Source organism: Solanum lycopersicum, chromosome 12 (assembly GCF_036512215.1).
Source record: "Solanum lycopersicum chromosome 12, SLM_r2.1".
NCBI lineage: Eukaryota > Viridiplantae > Streptophyta > Magnoliopsida > Solanales > Solanaceae > Solanum > Solanum lycopersicum.
The window spans coordinates 64,717,618-64,739,538 of record NC_090811.1 but is presented as its reverse complement, the minus strand read 5'-3'; the positions used below and the strand labels follow the sequence as shown (position 1 = coordinate 64,739,538).

The following is a 21,921-nucleotide window of genomic DNA, read 5'->3' as shown; positions in this document are numbered from 1 at the left end:
CTTGAAAATATTTTTAAAAAGCAAAATTAATCTTTTCGGAAGGGGGGAGGGGGGCTGGCCGGTGGAGGAAGGGGGTCAGGGATCCGTGAAAAAATAAAATTTTGATTTTGAATTTTTTTTTTAAATTGATTTTTTTCAAAAAAGAAATGTAATTTGAAATTAGAGGAGAGTTTTGGAAAATGTTTTCCTTAATTTTTTAAGGAAAGTCATTTTTTTTAATTTTGAGAAAAATGAGTTGATTTGAAAAACATTTTCCAAAAAATGTTTTCTTTCATACCAAACACTCTTAATCATCTTCTCTTATGCACTTACTTTAATTTGTCGTATATATATATATATATTACTCCTATTTATAAACTTTTTTTTAAAATGGCATATAAAACTTTTTAAACCCCATACCTTCTATTCAATGTGGCCCAATTTTTCTCTTCAAGTTTGCAATAGTTGTAATTTGAAAGCAAATAGATTTTTTTAAAAAAAATGCACTAAATCCTCACTATTTTGCTAAATTTAAAAGATATTTTGCAATTTATCCGAATAAGACCAATTGGCATAAGCCATAGACAGAGAGAGGGGATGAAAGAAAGACAGAATTTTCCCCCGAAGCTAAAGGGGCCTCTACTAGAAATCTTGCTTTTAGCTTTGGGCACCTCCGACATAAACAAAAATTGCATATATACAAGGCTAGCCTTTTCTCTCAAGCGTTTCGATATTGAATCCGTTCTTCTGTTAACATGAACATGAATTAGATTCTATTCGAATTCTTTATTCTTAAAGAATCCCCACCTGAACCATTCTTAAGAACACCAAGCTCTCTCGAATGAATTCTACTCTTTTTGCTTTTAAACTATACGTGAGACAAAAACTTTTTTCCCACTAAGACGTGGGTGGGATATGTTTTATATGGAGAAACTGAAAGCATGTATATTTCTTATTTACTTTCACGTACAATTTCTTTTATAACAGCTTGTATTATTATAACCAAACAAAGTGAAAATTAACATCAGGAGGATATATAATTTAAACTTTTCCTTTATTCAACCAATTTCATATTATTACAAAAAATTATATAATATTTTGTTATCGATCAGAAGAAAATGATCTTATGATTCTTTTGCTTCTAACAACAAGCGGCTTTACAAACATTAGTAATGAGATCATCGTCATCATTATTGTTGTTGTTATTATTATTTTTTTTGCTTGGACAAGGGCAACGTGAACAGACTGTATCAAAAATCCATCCCGGCCATTTTCCACCTTCACCACCACCATCTTTTTTTTGGAGTGTTCAGCTCTGTATTATGGATTTCATTTGCTACACCAACACGTACAACTCTATTAAATCGATAACAAAAAAATATATATATATGTTCAAAAATTAAATATAGAAAAACTAAAATTGAAAAACAACTTAATTACCCTCAAGCAATGGAAATGAAGGCTCAACTATATCCCTTGCAATAGCTTCTGATGATATAATCATAAGAACCAAAGAAAACATGAGCAAAATATTTGCATTGAATGCCATTTTGTATGAGTTTGTTGATATTTAATTTGTTGATAAAAAAAAAATTACTCTCATATTTATAGACTTTTAAAATTAAAAAGATTGGTTTAATTACCTAACTTTTTAAACAAAATAGTGAAACTCCACACGATGAATTGCCCCATAATTTAGCTGCCAACTATTTAAATCTGTCTTAGAAAAATCCCTATTCAATGAAAAATAGTATTATATTATTATCTTTGTTAACTTGATGGACAAATGTCCATTAGTTTCTACTAATATATAATAACAATATAAAATCAATTAAGAATATTATTATTAGTATTATTCATGGTATCGAGGAAAATTTTTGTATAATTTTCTTATATGTTTTGATTGATCAAATTATCTTTTTCTTTTTTTCAAAAATCAGATTAATGATTACTTTTCTATTGCAAGTATAATAGTTAAATTTTATAAATGACATTTTAAGCTCATTATTTTTCTTTTCACGCCAACTCTTAATTCATTTTTTAATTAACTTTTGCTTAGTATTTGTATTAAGAATTTGATTAATTAAATTTAATATTAAATCAATTATTAGAATTTTTAACTCTTGTGTGTGTATATATATTTACTTAAACAAATTATATTTTATTAACAAATTATATGTCATTATATAATAAGTGATTGATTGTCCAAATATATTTTATTTTATTTGCGCTTCTTTGAAATTATAATTACTCATCTTTTAAATGAGTCAGTTTTATAAAAGACACTTTTACGTCATTAATGTATACACTTAAACCTATTTAATTAACAAACTAATTACAAAATTTCACTTCAGTCTTTCAAATTAGCATTTTATTCAGTATGTTTTCCCTATTAGTTTTATGTACGGATGACAAATTAGCGGGTGGATAGGACTGTGAGCCGATCAAAATTCGTTGAGTTAATAAATAAGTGGGTTAATAATTTACCGAAAAATTTCTTGAGCTAAAAAGTGGATCAAAACAAACGCGTTTAATTCTTATTAATTTTTAATTGCTTTTTTTTTTATAATCTTTTATTACTTAAAAGAATTATTATTATTCTTTATTATCAGAATCTATAACATATTAAATTTTTAAAATGACTTTTTGAAGAAAAAAAATCACATGATATTTCATGGATCAATTTGTGTTAAATGTTAAATGAATAAGGTTTAAACATTAACGGTTGAATCGACATAATTAAAAAAAATTAGTGAAACAAAAATTGATTTGCTCGAGCATTTCATCAATTAGGATAGCTATATAATTTTCACAAGAAAGATTTGAAAGGAAGAAAACTATAATAATAAAAACTGTATTTCAATATTTTGTTTAATTATAAATTTTAAAGTTTGAATTTGACTCAGATCACTCATATTATTATTACAAAAGTGAAATTAACATAACGATATATAATACAAACTTTTCCTTTATTCAACCAATCTCATATTATTATTATTATTACATAACCATATAATATTGAGCAGCGGATGGGAAGAAAATGATATATCTTTTGTTTCTCTAACAACACATGGCTTTACAAACATTACCAATGAAACTGTCATCGTCATCATCGTCATCGTTATTGTTATTATTATTATTATTATTATTGTTATTATTATTATCTTTTTTTGGGCAACTGCAACCCAAACGCGCTATATTAGGAAATAATGATCCCCGCCTTTTCCACCACCACCTTTTTTCTGGAGCGTCGGATTGTCCAATTCAAATGTATTTTGAACTTGATTTGCTGCATCAAAATTCATGTGTATAAACAATTTTGTGAGAGAACAGAAAAAATAAAATATATTCAAAAATCAAAATATAATAATTAAGTTCATAACATTTTCTTAATTCTTCCATGTTAATTTTAATAGTAATTATTATAATTTTCTTTTTTTCTCTATATAGTCAAAAAATATACCACCTTTTTCATGTGGGATCAATGGTTACTTAGACAAGTCAACTAATGCTACTATATAAGATTTCTTAATTTTACCCTTAATTATATTTTGGGTCTATTTTATATAGTTTTACACTAGTAAATTCTCTTATATTTGCTCTTAATTTTAAAATTTAAGTGAGCTTCAATATAGACGTTGAGTTTTACATATTACAATACTTCGTAAAAGAAAAGTTCAAAATTACTCATTGACTTTTAATTTACTTATAAGATTAAAGATAATATGAGACGATTTGCTAATAACAAAGCTATAAAACAAAGGGTAAAACTAAGATATTTCATGAAGTAAAAGTTTTCTTTTTGACCATACCCCATTATGCACTTAATTTAATTTGTCATATGAAATTTGTAATTAGTACTTAAAACTACAATTAGAACAACTTACCCTCAACCATTTCCCTTGCAATAACCTCTGATGATATAATCATAAGAACCAAAGAAAATATAAGCAAAATATTTGCCTTGAATGCCATTTTGTAAGATTTTGTTGATATTTAATTTGTGGATGATCAAATAAATATGCATTTCTCTTCTATTTATAGTGAAATAATACTTTTAAAAAGAATTGGCTTACCAAACTATTTTTATTAAAGTAGTGAAACTCCACATGATAAATTGCCCCATAACTTAGTTGCCAACTCTTTAAATTTGTTAATCTTTTTCCCCCCATTTTATGTGTTTTAATTGATGAACAAATGTCTAGCTATTAGTTTTTTTTTTTTTTTTTAAAAAAAATGTCTATTAGTCTCTAGTATTTTATACTGTGCAATTTTTATGAGTAAATTTACTTTAGCTCATCTTGGCAATATCATTGATGGCAGAGGCGGACCCAGTAAACCAAACGCGGGTGCTCGAGCACTCGTTGATTTTCGAAATTTTTTGTATAGATATATAGAAAATATGATATATATGTTATTATAACTTAAATGAGCACCCATAGAACAAAGGCATTTACCGTTTGTATACATTTACCGTTTGTGATTGCTAACAAGTTTATGTTAAAGGAAGTGAGCATCCACAACCTTTAAATCCTGGATCCGCCACTATTGATGGAAGAATGTATATATGCTAAGTCTGAGAGGGTAAAAATAGACGAATTGTATAATTAACGATTTTTGGATAGATCTTCTTTAGGCGATGAAGGCCCACATATATTTTGAATCTCGACTCTCCTCGAGAAAAAAAGCGAAATATTTAACTGAAAGGGTGAACAAAGTCGAACACCAACAAAGGTTGCTCCAGTCGCACGAAGCCTTGTGCATTGATTATAGGAAATTTAGGTGTGTCACGCTGACTAAATAATAAGGCTCAACAAAATGAAGTAGAGGGGTATATTTGATATTTTTGTGTATATACTAATTTTTTAAAGAGAAGTTACACATTTAACTGCTCAACTAAAATACTTTACACTGAGTCACACGTTAAGATATATACATAATATTACATATATCATGTTTATGTTATACATTTTGGGCTAATTTTATTACATAAATGGAGGATTGAAAATATTGACGAAAATTAATACCACATATAATAATGGAGAGAAAAAGGCTATTGTTTAAAATTAAGGGGGAGAACTTGATTTTTTTTTCTTAAACAAAATTTAGAATGGCTTTTATAATAATTTTCATGAATATAAATAAGGAAAAATTGTATATAATAGCAAACTAATAACCTAAAATAAATGGAGTAGCTAGGGTTTGATTTAATTGTGTTCCATAGCAAACGTTAGCTAAAGTTTGCCAAATGTATCTCTCCTAAAAATCTCGCTCGCCGCTCTCCATTCTCGTTTGCCTCTCTCGCTTTATACACAGAAGTGTATAAATTTTATTTTTCGTTTTGTATAAAACGAGAGAAAATTGTATATACACATGCAAAAATATATATCTTCGTGTTATACACTTAATTATACAATTTACAAACATTTTACTTCAAATATTGCAGAGAAAAAGGCCAATTAATTATACAATTGCAGTGAAATACAATTTTCTCTAGCTTTATACAACACAAGTGTATATATTGTGTTTCTGTTTTTGTATAGAGCGAGAGAAAAATATATATCTTCTTGCTATACACTTATAATTATGCAATATACATATATTTTAATTCGATTCAACTGTATGCAAATTTTATAAAAATATTGCATCGAAATAGGCAGCGAATTATACAATTGTAAATTATACAACCGCAGTGAAATAGGATAGCGAATTATACAATTGTAGCGAAATAGGCCAGCGAATTATACAATTTAGCCCAGCGAATTATACAATTGTATATGTATAGCGAATTATACAGTTTTATGTCTGTGTCACGACCCAAAACGAGCTGCGAGTGGCACCCACACTTACCCTCCTATGTGAGTGAACCAACCAATCTAAACCCCAACATTTCAACCATAATAAACAGAATAAAATGCGGAAGACTTAAAACTCAATAATATAACCAATAAATAACTTTTTAAACTCAAAACTTATCATTATCCCCAAAATCTGGAAGTCATCATCACAAGAACATTCTATCCTCAAGTTATTAAATCTAAGAGTATCTAAGAAGCTAAAATAACTAAACAGCTAGTCCATGCCAGAACTTCAAGGCATCAAGGCGTGAAGAAGAAGATCCAGTCCAAGCTAGAAACATTAGCTAACCCTGAAATCTGACGTGATGAAGAGTGGCTAGAGTTACGGTTGAGTTGAAGACGACGGTACGTTTGCTCACTCCACAAATAACAAAGAGAAAACATACAAGTAGGGGTCAGTACAAAACACGAGTACTGAGTAGATATCATCGGCCAACTCAAAATAGAAAGCAATATATATCAGATAATATCATAAAATCAACTACATACTCAACAGGTAGCAGCAAACAGTTATCATCGGCCAACTCAAAATAGAAAGCAATATATATCAGATAATATCATAAAATCAACTACATACTCAACAGGTAGCAGCAAACAGTACAAAAATCATTGATAATAACGCCAAGTACACTCATGAGGACTCAAGCCTCCATACCATACTCATTTGGGAAATAGATTCATTAATTTGAGTATATTAACATAATTCAAGATTCATTCTCTTTACTATCTTGGTGTCGGAACGTGACACCCGATCCATTAATACTATCCTGGTGCCGGAACGTGACACCCGATCTATTAATACTATCCTGATGTCGGAACGTGACACCCGATCCATTAATACTATCCTAGTGTCGGAATGTGACACCCGATCCATTAATACTATCCTGGTGCCGGAACGTGACACCCGATCCATTAATACTATCCTGGTGCCGGAACGTGACACCCGATCCATTTATACTATCCTTGTGTCGGAACGTGACACCCGATCCATTAATACTATCCTGGTGCCGGAACGTGACACCCGATCCATTAATACTATCCTGGTGCCGGAACGTGACACCCGATCCTCTAACCTCATTCTTTTAGTTCATCAAGCCTTCTTTTATATCAAGGCATCATCATTAACAAAGAGGTTTTTAAAGGTTTAAGATTCAACAGCCTCATCATGCTTATTTTATCACAATTATATAATCACATCATGCAAGCACACAATTAAGCATATAGAAGGGTTTACAATACTACCCAATACATATCATTCGCTATTAAGAGTTTACTATGAAATAGCATAAAACCATAGCCTACCTCCACCGAAGAATTCGCGATCAAGCAAGCTATCCCCCAAAACCTTTGCTTTCCTCTTCGTTTCTCTCTTCTCTCGATCGTCCTCCCTCTCTTTCTGTCTCTTTCCTTCTTTTTCCTTATCCAAACTCTTTTTCTTTTACCCTAATTACCATATAATTAAGTATAAAAGATGGTAAAAGTAACCCACTAATTAAATCAAGGTTATCTCCTTTAACCCCCCAAGTAATTGAATTATTAACATTAAACCCCTAACTTTATACTTATAAGCAGGAATAGTCCAAAACGCCTCTTAAAACTTTTAACAGAAATCCGACCCGGTCAGGGTTACGCAGTCTGTGACGGGCCGTCGTGGCTGCGACGGTCGGTCCTGCTGAGTCGTTACAGAGTTCAGAGACTTAATTTTTATTTAAGACCCTGTGACGGTCCGTCGTGCCTACGACGGTCCGTCCTGCTCTTCCGTCGCGAAGTTCAGAGAGTTTTTCTCAGTACTTAATTTTTCAGAATTCTAAGTGTTTTGGAACGAGACACCCTCGACGGTCCGTCGTGCCCATGACGGTCCGTCGTGAGATCCGTCGACCCAGACAGTTATTACCAGAAATAAACTCTACTGCTCAAAACGACTAACAGGTCGTTACAGTTTGCTATGGAGCGCAATTATGCAAAACTTTGTATAGCATACAAATATCAATTTTTTGTTTGCTATATGTGAAAGTTGCCCTATAAATAAGTGTTTTAGGGCAAACACAAAGTAAAATTATAAAAAGGGACTTCCACACTAAGGACCCGTTTGGCCATAGATTTCCCAAATAATATTTGGGGAAAAACTTAGCAAATAATGTTTGTCCATACAATTTTTCATTATTTAGCAAATATCCCAAATTCCCAACTAGTTTTTTCTAGTATTTGGGCCAAATCTCATTATTTGGGATCTTCTGAAAATTAAAACTTTACCCCAAACTTTTATCTTTTACAAAAATACCCTCTATAGTAGTTGTTTGTGTTGTATTACATAAATTTTTTTACGTGAACACCAAAATGGTGATGAAATATTTAGTGAATATTAAATAATGATATGATTGTTGATGAAAATGATGAAAAATTAACTCAAGGTAATAAAATCATGTGTTTCATCTACTTCACGATGTATGGAATGATACTTGTTGCACTCGGTCCAAATTACCACATTGCTCTAGTGTGATGAAAACTATTTGTTATTGTTGTAACGAACATCCAATTGACTGGTAATACAAACTTATAGTTAGTTTTAATAGTTTTTAAAACTTATGGGTATAAATCATATTTTTCTAAAAAGGTGAAATATATTTCTCAAATCCTATGGCCAAACACATGGTAAAATTTCACCCAAATTTTCATTCAAATAATATTTACCAAGAATATTTGAAAATTTATAGCCAAACGCTAGCTAAGTATTAGCAATCGCTAGCTAAGTATTAGCAATCGCTGTCAAATAATTTGGCTATACTTGTTCTTCAAAAATTCTTTTTATATCTTCTTATATTATTATTTTTTGGGAAGAAATATATTTTAATTTTGTGTTTATGATTTTTATTTTTTTGATTTTTTGGGGGAAAGAATGATGAGATTTTTTGCAATGTGCAAACGCAGCATCCTCTTGATGCAGTGAGCGGCACTTACCACACGAGATTTCTGACTCTCCCTTTAGTCTTTTTTTTTTTAACTTCGCTCTTGAATCGTTATAATTATCTATAGAATTTTTAATTGTCCGATTACATCATTCTCACTATGTTATTGTCGTATACCAAATATCTTATCACACGAGATTCGTGACTCTCCCTTTACTCTTTTTATTTTACTTCACTCTGGAGTCGTTGCAATTATCTATAGAACTTTTAATTGAGGTGTAATGCGAAAACTAGCTCAACAAACCTCTTTCTTGTAAGAAACAACCAAAAAATATACCAAAGTGACAGATTTAACGTTATTCGGTCAATCGACCTACATCCACACAAAGGAGATGAGCAATCCAATATAAATATGAAAAAACAAATTATAGAGAGAAACAAGTTCAACTAATTCAATCGAAATACAAGGTGGATTACGTTGTGAATGTTGAGTCTAAAACTTTTCCTATGAAAAAAGGACGAACCTATATTTATAGTCTTCCTACCAGAAAAGGACTATACTCGAAAAGAAAAATCTATGTATGGTAAGAAGCAAATAAAGTCCAACACAGTATCAGTATGATAACTAGACTTATTAGAGCAGCAGCATTCAAATGCAAGTAGCAAAAATTGAATGAACAGTACAAAAACATTAACATTTCTGAAAATCAAATTGCAACTTCATAGGCAACTACTAACTAATACCAAAGTTGATAAACAAACAGATTTTACCAGTTCAGACCATCAACTACAACATACAGAATGAAACATCAGAAATCAATAACACACTTGCTTTCAGTGTGAAAATCCCTTATTGAGAAGGGGATATAACTTATGACAAATAATCTTATGTTCTATTGGGATTGCAGATATTGAAACTCCACAGAATGCAGGCCACAAATCCCAAAAAAAACGTATCGAAAAAGAATCAAGAAACACTTTGCAAAACGAATATCAATGTGTCTGCTGCTGCTGCTGCTACCTGCATTTTATAATCTATACAAAACCATCACATGCTCTTCCTCATATTCATCGTTGATCAAACAACAGAGTTAGGGGAATGAACTTAAAGTTCTCCCCACGATATGAACTTTCCGTTCTCATATACATTTATGTGTCTCTATTTTGTGTCTTCTTAGTCGCAATCCAACCCACATACTTCTAACGAGAGTCCACCTTTTGACAAGAATGGGTTGATTCGGACCCACAATAACGAAAGGATAGAAGCTAGAAGGATAGACCACACAATAATGATAGTGGGAACGTTGCTTTGTCTCCCCATCATACCTTTGAGGAAGGGGTACAAATGAACAATGACCCATAAGGCGAAGAAAAGCTTTCCGAATAAAGGACCCCATGACTCATACCCGTTATTGATTGCATCTGAAACTCCAACGACAACTCCAATGATGTTCATAATCAACAAGGTCAATGGGGGAATCAACAAGGATGTCCACTTGAAGACGTAAAGCTCAGAAAACTCCCCGTCATCTGCTGCTTTTGATGTGACGGTGAAGCTAGTGTTGACACCAGCCAAAACTTTAAAAAGACCTTGGAGAAGAGCAAAGAAATGGGATGAAACACCACCAATAACCCAAAATTGCTCATTTCTCCACATGTCCTCGAGGCTAACACCTCCCCATCGTATCTCCAGAATAGTAGTGGCAGCAATTGATATAAAAAGGGCCATGAATACAAGGCTAGCATAGTTGGTAAGCTGCAGACAGTAAGATATAGTCAAAAAAAGTCCACGATATGAGTTGATAATAGAAGTTTATAATGTTTTGTTTATGATCAAAGAAGTTAATAACATTTACGGATAGAGGGGAAGCCTTACCTCAGGAACAATGAATTTCCCAGTAAGCAAACAGATGGCTGGCAATGTACAATATGCAATCAGAGGGAGGGCGGTCAATGGATAGACAATTGAGTTTATGTACGAAAACCGCTCCAATGGTTTAAGACCACATCCATATCCATACCAAATGGGACAATGTCTACTAAAGAAAATCTCAACGGATCCCAAGGCCCACCGCAGAACCTGATGCAAACGATCTGAAAGATTGATAGGAGCGGACCCTTTGAATGCAGGCCTTTTGGGGATACAATACACAGACCTCCAACCATGGCAGTGCATCTTGAACCCAGTTAAGATATCTTCAGTAACCGATCCATAAATCCATCCAACCTGATTAAAGTAAACATGAAATGAGAGCCCAAACAGAAAATGCAAGCAAATCTAAAAAGGTTAGAAATTAAGCAGTCTGTTTACCTCTTTACCCCATTCTGTTTTGTCTTCATAACCACAACTAATTACATGGATGGCTTCTTTCAGGAGAGATGCTGACGATGCTCCTGGAGGAACACCACCGTCTTCTAGAAGTGTTGAAGCAACAAATACTGGTGATTGTCCAAATTTCTTCTCGAGTTTTATTTGCGGCATGATGGAAGCTTTTTCGCTATCAATTCCTGTATCACATAGATGGTTAGCAAAAGATACAAATACATACATCTCAAAAAGCTCTAGCATGAACAAGGGAATATCATCTATAGAAGTAAGCAAAGAGGAAGTTATTTTGTAATGATAATAGTTACTACCACAATATGCAAGTAGAAAATCACTCCAAAATCAACTATCAAAGTTCTTCTTTCTTACCTTCAATTCCTTCCTCGATATTCTCAAGAGCATGAACCTGAGTTGAAGCATCCTTTCCTTTTATCTTCTTTTTATCCTTGGTCGTTTTCCCCTTCTTATGCTTCTTTCGCGCTTTACAACAAAAGCAACACCAGTTCGGCCAACAATTGCATGTTTTTCCTGGAGGTTTTGCCTTCTTTGGAGCATCATATCCATAAAGTGCTTGCCTCCTGAAGACGCATCCAGTTCCCACATAAATTGGACCCTGGATCCCATCAAGTCCTTTCATGTTTATCTGTCCCAAAAGCATAAAATGAGCTTCAGTAAGGTAGCTAAGGATGCATATCATATCCATACGCACAAGCATAAACAGATAATAAGGTATGGATCTGTGGAACACTGCATAACAAAATAACTAAAAGGCATTTTACGCACATCAAAGAAGACCACATTGCGATTTGAGTATCTATCATGTCGATCAATGCCATCAAATCTCTGAGGAAATTGTACGTAGCATATTTTCTTTCCTGAAGTGGGATCCATCATAAAGCACATAGATTCTCGCAGTGCTTTACTGTTATTTATATAGTGATCACAATCCACATTGAGTAAATAAGGAGCATTTGAGATGACCGCTGAAACCCGCATCTACAATCACAAGTTTCAAAGTGAGTCAATAGGATTTAAACTAAGGCTATATTTTCAGGAAAAAGGAAGAAAATGGAAGGCGGCTTACCAAAGCATTCATGGCACCAGCCTTTTTGTGGTGATCAAATCCTGGCCTCTTCTCACGAGAAACATAAATAAGGCGAGGAAGTACCTTCCCTTCAATATCACGGACACCATCATGGCCTAGAAAGACCTGCGTAAAGAAATGAAACAGGTTAAATCACAATTTTATAATCTTAAATTTTCCCCTTGAAATTGGTTTATGAAGGAGAGCAAACAAAACCTGAATCATTCCTGGATGATCCCTAACATTGTTTCCTGGCCAAGGAGTTCCGTCTTGCATGGTCCAACCATCCTCAGGAACCTTTTGTGCAATGGAAACCAATCCATTTATCCGAACCTTAAATTCTTCATAGTCTCTCTGCACCAAAAAATGGTACCAAGTTTATGTCTCCACCAATAGTAATTAAACAATCATATCCATACACCTGGAAAACGAGGAAGCAGAAAAAAAATTTAAATGACTTGCACACCTTCATGGCACGGCGTTCCCTCACAAATGATGGATCTACTGTGTTCTTCAAATAATCAACCTTCTGAGCAAAATACCACTCCGGGGCTCGAGGCTCTATACTGAATTTCTTGCAAAATGGGACCCATTTCCTTGCAAACTCGGATGTTTCAGAGAGTGCCTCAAAAGTAAGCATGGCAGCACCATCATCAGAGACATAGCATGAAACCTTATCCACCGGATAATCCACAGCAAGAATGGAGAGAACAGTATTTGCAGTAATAAGTGGAGGCTCTTTCAAAGGATCCACTGTACTAACAAAAACGTCAATATGGGCCAACTCAGAAGGCTTCCCTTCTTTCTCATACCTGAGAAAAATATACAGCAGAGAACAGGTTAGGACGATTGAGACATTGATTTACAAGTTGCATGCCATAAAAAAATGTTTACCTCAGTGATAACCTATCTAGGTATGTCTCTCGCTGAATAGGAACCCATTTTGGAAACTGATCGAATATCCAGGATACGGCAAACCATATTTCACATATAATAGATGTCAACCACAATCCATAAGCATCATGGACAGGATGCATTATTCTATAGTGGAAAAAGAGCCCAAGAATTACAAGTCGAAGTAAAATGACTAATCTGTATGGGCTTAGCTTGCTAGAAGCAATAGGCTTCTTTCTGGAAAGTGGTTGTCTGCCTTCATCCATCCTGCAACGTGGTTATAGGAAGAAAGATAAATCTCAGGATTTCAAAAAACATACAAATAAAGCACTAAACAACATTTAGAATATAAAAGGTCCTCACTAGAACAAATGAGCATGGAACATTTAGAACTCAAAGAACAATTAGAGAAGACAAGATATTGAGAGGGAGAAAGTGGATGTCCCCACAATGCATGATTTTTGCCTATTTCAAAGGGCTCCAATGGATAGTTTATCAAAAAGCTCGTGTAAAATGTGTATTTTATTTTTTTAAGAATCGATGTCAAAGCTAGCTTGTAGACACCTCGACCATTTCACCAGGTACCTGATCATCCCAACAACAAAGATACTTTATCACTCTGTCCAACAAGGCTTTAAGCAAATGGGAAAAATTCACTTAGTGTTTACCCTGATCTCCCATGTTTTTATCCTATTACATTGACCATTCCGCACAGATTATAATACAAGGATTCTAGAATATCGATTAGTAATTCCTATTTTATTTAGTAATATGCATTTCTTGAAGAATGTTTGGTTCATAGTATCAAATTAGCAGGAATTTTTTTCTACAGGGAAAGTGCAGCCTATAAAGGGGAATCAAGGAAAAACAACAAGGTATGAATTTATCCAGTAGCAGAATCTATATTTGCATATCATGCTTTCCATTTCTTCTCCTTTATTCCTTTTCTCTTACTAATCTAACTAAAATAATGAAATTAAAATCCTACAACATTCTTTCACTGAAGGTTGTTTTTCCTATGTTTGGTTGGTCAATAATGTTTTAAAACTTTTTCTCTTGGAAAATAAGTTCCTTAAAAATACGGAGAATAACATCCCATCTCACCTCCATAGTGTTTAGCTAGATTATATACAATGCTCTTGGAATAAATCTTTGCTTACTTACCAAAACCTAAAAAATAAGTAAGAAATCCACTTGTTTTCCAAGATAACATTTTCCAGAAAACATTTTCATTCAACCAAACACGCCCTTCCTTTTCCATTTTCAACTCGCATCCGCTTTATTATAGCTTTTGATCAAAGCCCAATAAACAATAAGTTAAATATACCCGGTTTATTTTTTGTCCAAATCAACCCTGGGTCCTCCTACAAGAGTGGGGACCAGCAGAACAAGTCCCAGTGTCCACTAGTGTGGAGATTTGATTTGACGAATAAGAAAGTACAAGCGAGTCGTCAAACAATCCAAGCAAACCAACATCTATGGAGGCGCATCCGTTATTTTTAAATTTTATCGCCACTTACAACAGCTGTTATTTCCATATATGTACTTGTGCTAATATTAACTAATTTTGGAAAATTCCAAAACTTGGATAGAGGCTAAGATGTCGCCTTGAAAGGTCCCAAATTCCATGACTTAAGAAACAGGTTGTCTCTATGCGCAAGACCTCAAAAGATAAACGTGATACCGACCCTTTGGCCGCATACTAAACTACCGACACCATGACATTTCTTTGTCTATTCTAAGGGGTGTAAATTGACACCCCTTTGTCGGAAAATCACAATGTTTAGCAAGATTAAAATTTAAGATTTATGTATGAATACTATATGTTACCCCCCCCCCCCCCCTTACTTTTTACATATGTCTACTTTTTCATATTTTGACACCCTTCAATAAATTTCCAAACTCCGCTACCGTCTATGGCACACAATCACTCAGAATGCTAAAAGCAGTGTGCACTTGCTAAGTCAAATTACCATTGCCAAGAATAAAACAAACAATTAACAAATCATATCATCATCGGGACTCACTTAAGAGATTAACAGAATAAAAGAAAAAGGAACCTACTTGGGCAAGTCAGGATCCAGCTCATCTCCATCATTGTTACCACCTCCTTCGTGCTTAATCATCAGTAATTTATCGTTCTGTTTTTTCTTCCAGTCTTCCATTCTTTCCTTCCATGCAACACTACCATACCCATAAACAGCCAAGTCTTTCTTAGGATCCATGGGGCGAGGAGGAACTGCAAACACCACATTAAGCCTCTTAGAGTTCACAAATTGGTCAAAGAATTATAACAAGAGATTCTGATTTAACTTACAAGACATGGAGGAATCCGCGACTGGATGAACTCTCTTCCCACGACTCATAAATGGCGGGACTATAAGAGCATGTTTGTCAGCTGAAATTCCATCCTCCTGCAAAACAATAGACTAATTATTTATGTAAAAACTAGCAAAATTATGAAACCATCATACCAAATCTTGTATCGTTACCTCTTGACCATAAGTAAGAAGAGGGATCTCTGTGCCAAGGGCAGCAGGATCCATCTCTGATGGGGTAGCATATCCAGAAGCATTAGGATTACCCCGGCCAACGTTAAGGCGAGCTGAAAGGGCAGCTTCAGCAGTTTGATGAGGGTCAAACTCATTGTCTAGATCATCAAATTCATCTTCTTCATCATCCCCTTCAACTCGAGGACTTCCTTTAATTCGCTTATACCTAGTTTTACATTGAGGACAAGCTTGATTCCCCTCTCTCCTTTCATACTCATAGCAAGGTCTGCAAACAGGAAATGCACATTCATTGCAAGCAACAAATGGCTCCCCATCTACCGTTATTTCGAGCTCATCTCCACAAATCTGGCAAATCTGTCCACTCAATTCTTTCACAGAAGTTACCTGCCATCAACCAACAACAAAAACAAGAGATTGAACTCCTCAGATCAAGAAGTTCCATACTTTGAATTCACATCCACATTTTAACATTTCAATAACCTAATAGCTAATGGAAATTACTACAACAAATCAACATGAGCTGAAAGATCCAATTTTTTACAGTCATTAGTCATAACAAAGCAAGACAAAGAAGAGGAAACAAGGGATTTACAAAAAGAAGTAAACTTTAGCACATAAAAAGAAAATAGGCAACTTGAAAAAGGTCAAGAACATTACCACCGACACAAAAAGTCACACCAGATCCTCAAATCTCTTGAATTAATTCACTATGGAGGTGCAATTATATACTAAAAATGAAAAAAAGATTGGATTTTTATAGCACTTACTCTTCCAACTTCATCAGCATTGATGAGAACAAACTCATTCCTATTATGTGAACCAGCAATAAGTCTCCCTTTAGTATCCATTACCAAAAAAATCAACTTCAATACAAGAAACACAAACCCACTTCACTTATCAACATACCCAAAACCCCATTACACTACACATCAAGAAAAATGGGTTCTTGAACACCCAATACAAGAAACAACAACCCCTTTTCCCCTTTTAACTTAAAGAATGACAGAAAATGAGGTACAAATACACATTTAGTAGAAAAATTAATTCTTTTTATGTGTGGGGGGTGGGGTGGGGTGGGGTGGGGTTAGGGGTAGTAGGTAGATTCTTTTCCTTGTTTGAGAGAAACCCAAGTTAATGTATAATGGGTTCCTCTCAATGTTGAGCTGTTGTTAGTGGGGATGGATCACAGAATCAATTAACATGAGAGTTGAATAACTAAGGATTTGACAAAGACAAAGAGGGGTAAAATGGGAAGAAAAAAAATGTTTGAAAGTTCAACGCGTAATGCACAAGAGACAGAAGAGCAAGAGGTGGGGGACTATGATAGAGGGAGGGGGGTGAGGGTGTAAGTGGGACCCAACTTGGTGGGGGTGGGAGTGAAGGGAGAGGATAACGTTTGTAATGAACTGTTTTTGTTCGACGTTCATATTGATGTTTCAATTAAAATAGTGTATGGTATAACTATCTTTGAGTGATATTTTTAACAGAATTTTCTTCATATGCAAAACTTAAATTTAAAATCTCTGATAGAGGGTAAAGCAGTTTCAGTACTGCACCATAACCGCTGAGTTTGCCTTTTTTAATAATGAGAGTGACATTAGTAATTTTGTAACCAAAACTTAAGGAAATGTAATTAATGATGATGAAGATGATTATGATGTCTAATCTATTTTACTGTATTTAAGGTTCTGTTTAGTCAAATGAGAGAGAAAGAGTATTACTAGGGATTATTTTCTATTGATGAAATCATATAAGAAATTGTTTGAAATTTGATAATTAGAGTGTTAGGGTATTATATTTGAAGTCATTTAGACTCCATATTGACAAACTAAAATTAATTTTGAAATAAAAATGTCTTCTTGAAATTTCTTATAAATTATTGTGAATCGTTAAAAAATTATTATTTCAGATATCTTAAATCATGATCTGCTTGAATATCTATATTCATAAAGAATTAATGATAGTAATTTTTTGAAACAGTTTTGTAATAAACTTTGATATTATATTCATTTATTTTTAGCGATCGATTAAAATTATATTGTTAATTCTTATACAAAAGCTATTTTTGACTATCTACTAGAACTATACTGTCAATTTTTAATTTTATTTTTAAAATTATATATCAAGTTAAAATCAAATAAATAAAATTTTTTAAAGAAAACATTATACGATTATAACTTTAACAATACAATAAAACTTAATAACAGAAAGACAAAAAAAAAATACACGCTATACAATAAGTAATAACCATCCAAACATATTGAATATGAATAACACTAGCAAGTAAACACTTCAAAGGCCAATGCAGGCATGTGATATGAAAATCATATTATAGAGGAGGGTGGGGGTGGGATGGAGTGAGGCGGTGACGAGTTCATGATTTTTAGTAATAAAGTAAAATTTGATATTTAAATTTAAAATCTCATATTATTTTGATATCGAGAGATTCAGATTGAGAACACTTTCGTCTGAAGTGAGACAATGATGAATTTATGATTTTTAATAATAGATTAATATTTCGTACTTGAACTTAAAATCTCAAAATTATATATATGAATCATTTATTTTTTCCATCTAAAGATTCAGATTAAAAACACCCTCGTCTTCTCCTAAATCCGTTCCGAGTGAAGGTAGGGAAGGGGTATTAAATAGTAGGATATAGTAAAGACTAAACATGTGTACAGAAATGCATCCACATGCCCTCTATATTTTCACAACAAAAGACTCAGAACACAGCTTGCTCTATTTAATTAAATTCATATAATAAATTATATGCTACTAATAATACAGCAAAGTGGACCATATGGATCCTTCTTCACCAGCTTTGTCCCTCTCAATTTTATTTTTATTTGTTTTCAATCACCAGATCTCTTGGTTACCATATTAAATTGTTCACTGACTTATTCTAGTGTACATAAATTTGTATTTAATTGGAAAAATTATGGAGAATACCAAATATTTAGCTTATATTAAATATTATAGTTATAGTTTAATAAAATTATTTTTTTTTATTTTTGTTATTCGCTTAATTTGTATAATTCATTTGATTAGTATAAATTCAGAATTTGTATATTTGGTTTCTGAATGTATAATTTCAGAATTTTATAATATAGTACGATTTATGAAAAATCCATAATAAGTTTATATATTGACAAGCGAAATACAAAATTAGAGTTCTGAAAAAATCATAAATGTATAAATATAGAATTTGTATGTACTTACCCTATTTGTATATTTGCAGGTGAAATATATAAACATACAAAAATATGCAAACTACAACTTCCATAGCAAATAGAGTTATAATTATGGAGCGCAATTATCGAGTTTTAGAGCCTTATTATGTTTATTATATTTGTTATTTCTAATATTTTGTTTTTTTTAGTTTCTAGAGTTTCGACATAAAAAATAAAAATATTTTTTTTAAAAAAAAATAGCATTTGAAATAAAGTTTTTCAAAAATTGAAGTTATGTTTTGAATGTGTAGAAAGTCAGTCAAATATATAGTAGAACATTGTTTTGAATAATGATTTTGAAAATCAAGTAAATTATGTTCAAATGTCTCCTCAGATTATTTTTAAAAATAAAAATAAGAATTAGGTATACTCTGTTTTCTCCGTTAAATATTGTAACAAAGTAATAATTTTACATATATAAAATCAAAGTAATATAATTAATTTTCGTTTTTGGATAACTATAATTAATATTTACGTTCCACAATCGGTGAATTTGTTTTTTGTGTTTAAAGCATTTTACTTTGATTTTTTAAGAATAGATCTACTTTTTTTAATGTTTACATATTTGGTTAATTAACAACATGCATTAGGTTAATCACTTATCTCAATTTAGAGTTTTGAAAATAATATATATTAGTAAGAACAATAAATGATGAGAAGATATATTTTTACAGCTTAAATTCGATAGATTATAGTAATTTAGTCTGCATTACATCTAGCACAATATGTCTTTAAATTAGAGTCTGATTCAAAATATTAAGTGGAATTCTTATTTATATTCAGTATATCTATGCATTAAAAATTTTATTAAATACTTGAGAAATTTAATATCATTATTAGTTTATTTAAGTTTTAAAAAATCATTTTTTAAAAAACTGTTGAAAGTAACATGCAAATTAATGTCAAAGTCTTAGAATGTGACATTGAAAAACATGTTCTAACGAAAATAAAAAAAATATTAAAAATAACATGTTCTAACCACTTTATTCATAAAGAAAAATATATAAATTTATGGTGCGTTTACATGCGATATTACTTAAAACAACTTGATATATTTATATAAGTATAAATAAATTGTTACCTCATGAAGTTTTGTTACTATGTTGGATTAGTGCACCTTTGAGTTAGTATAGAAGAGCCATGTTTGACATTATTATTAGGAATGAAGTTATATGGAATTAGAAGGGATCAGAGTGATTTTAGAGGCGAATAAGAGGTTACGAAAGTGAAATTAATGAAGATGGTTCGAATAAGTGAAGAGGAAGGGCATAAATGTGTTAGTAAGAAAGTGTGAGAGATTAACTGTAAGATAAATTAAATGAAATGAAAATAGCTATGTGGGACGAGAAAGAATTGAGAGAAGATGATTATACTTTCTTCGTCCGATATTGTTTGTCATGGTTTCTATTTTAGAGTTAAATTATAAAAAATTTGACTAACATTTTAAGATATATTTTTTCATCATATTAATATCCAAAAAGTTGTAATTTATAGTATTTTTCATATAGTTTTAGAATATCTAATTTTTTTTGTTTAAAATATCGAATTAATGTGATCTAATTTACCTTTAAAAATTAGTTAAATTAACTTTTGATAACTTTAATATGACAAATAAATTCGAACAAAGGGATATGACATGACACATAGACACAACTTCAATTCAACGAGAACATAACACTTAATATGAAGAAGTAATAATGATAAAACATAGCCTCCTTATTTTTATTAATTTGTTTTTGTATCTTACAATTTTATTAGTATTTTAAATTTTTCTTAATCTTTGCTACTAAGCTTTGAATTCTTTTTTTTATTTTTAGTTGATAATTTATTGAAAATAATCTTTATATCATGGGTAATAGAATAATACTTTCATATACTATTGTTGTGGTTACCAAAATTAGTTTTCAAAAAGCTTTTCCATTTTTGATTAATTTTTTCAGATAATACGAAGCATCCAAACAAAAGAAAATTTGACCATTAATTATGTAATCTAGTTTCTAAGAAATGGTTAATTAGATTTATTGTTGTAATTATTACGTCACTATGATTTTTTGTTGAAAAACTTTACATTAAAAAAGAAAAGTTTTTTCTTATTAGAAATTGATTTGTCAAGATAAGGATCATTATTACGTACAGCTAATTAGCAAAATAATTTAAAATTAGCAATTAGTCCAACAACCTCCACTCTTTCCATCCTATAGCTTTTTATTTTAAAATAATAATAATTACTTTCGTATCTTATTATATAAATAAATAAATATGCTACTTTTTTTAAAATATGAATGTAGTATGATCTCTCTTGAACTTTTATAAAGTCTTTGAATATATGATTTTATTTTAAAACACTAATTTACTTTAGAAGAAATTCAGATTAATAATTAATTCATTAATTAAATATGATATTCAAATATATATATAAATGTAACTTATATTCAATTATTGTATCAAACTATAAACATCATTTCTAGAACTAGGATAAATATACTTTACTAAATATAGAATAAAAATAGAGAATCAAAATTAATAGACGTCTTCAATTATATATAACGTTAAATCGATTGATTTAGTGACTTGATAACGTCAGAAAATAATGGATTGGTAGAAGAAAGTTATCGGACAATAAGAGTTAAAAATCTTTTTGGGAGTATTGCTCTAAAACTGAGTCCTATAATATAAATATTTACATTAGTCAGACCTTAATATAAATATTCAAGAAGCATAAAATTATAAAGAGATAAATTATAATTTACTATTAAGATTTTTTGTAACGTGAACTAAAGTTGCCAAAAGTAGTAATTAAAGATAGTCAAAGCAGCCAGCCAATTTTTGATTGGATTAAAAGACTTATTTATTATTTTCGTGAGTGATTAACAAAAAAGCAATTCCCTTAATCAAGAATATTAACACTATATAATGATTAGAAATTAACAAATCATAGTAAAATAGTATATAATTAGTACAAACAATCAAGAGGACAACATGACGGTGAAAATTGGACGATTTAATATATACTTTATAATTAAATTTTTTATATAGCATATTTAAGATTATAATTTTTTTTTATATTTTTGTGGATTTACTTTTTTTAAAAAAACAATAATTATTTTAACAATTTCCTACCTTATTAT

General features: G+C 31.5%; 1 protein-coding gene and 1 pseudogene across 2 annotated transcripts; both read right to left on the bottom strand.

Moving 5' to 3' along the window:
- Positions 1–2,875: 2,875 nt before the first annotated feature.
- LeHT-A (HT-A) lies at positions 2,876–3,974 on the bottom strand (annotated as a pseudogene). The gene is given in 2 exon segments (NR_144373.1): positions 2,876–3,268; positions 3,867–3,974. The product of NR_144373.1 is annotated as an HT-A (transcript).
- Positions 3,975–9,412: 5,438 nt separating this feature from the next.
- LOC101260024 (cellulose synthase A catalytic subunit 2 [UDP-forming]) lies at positions 9,413–16,978 on the bottom strand. Its single transcript, XM_004252522.5, has 13 exons — positions 16,328–16,978; positions 15,540–15,944; positions 15,365–15,461; positions 15,112–15,286; positions 13,048–13,314; positions 12,620–12,965; positions 12,370–12,507; positions 12,154–12,279; positions 11,853–12,065; positions 11,439–11,712; positions 11,055–11,251; positions 10,620–10,970; positions 9,413–10,499 (listed from the first exon to the last, which is right to left on the bottom strand). Exons 1-13 carry the CDS (start codon positions 16,406–16,408, stop codon positions 9,918–9,920), a joined length of 3,252 nt encoding a protein of 1,083 aa, XP_004252570.1. The 5' UTR covers positions 16,409–16,978; the 3' UTR covers positions 9,413–9,917.
- Positions 16,979–21,921: the final 4,943 nt, after the last annotated feature.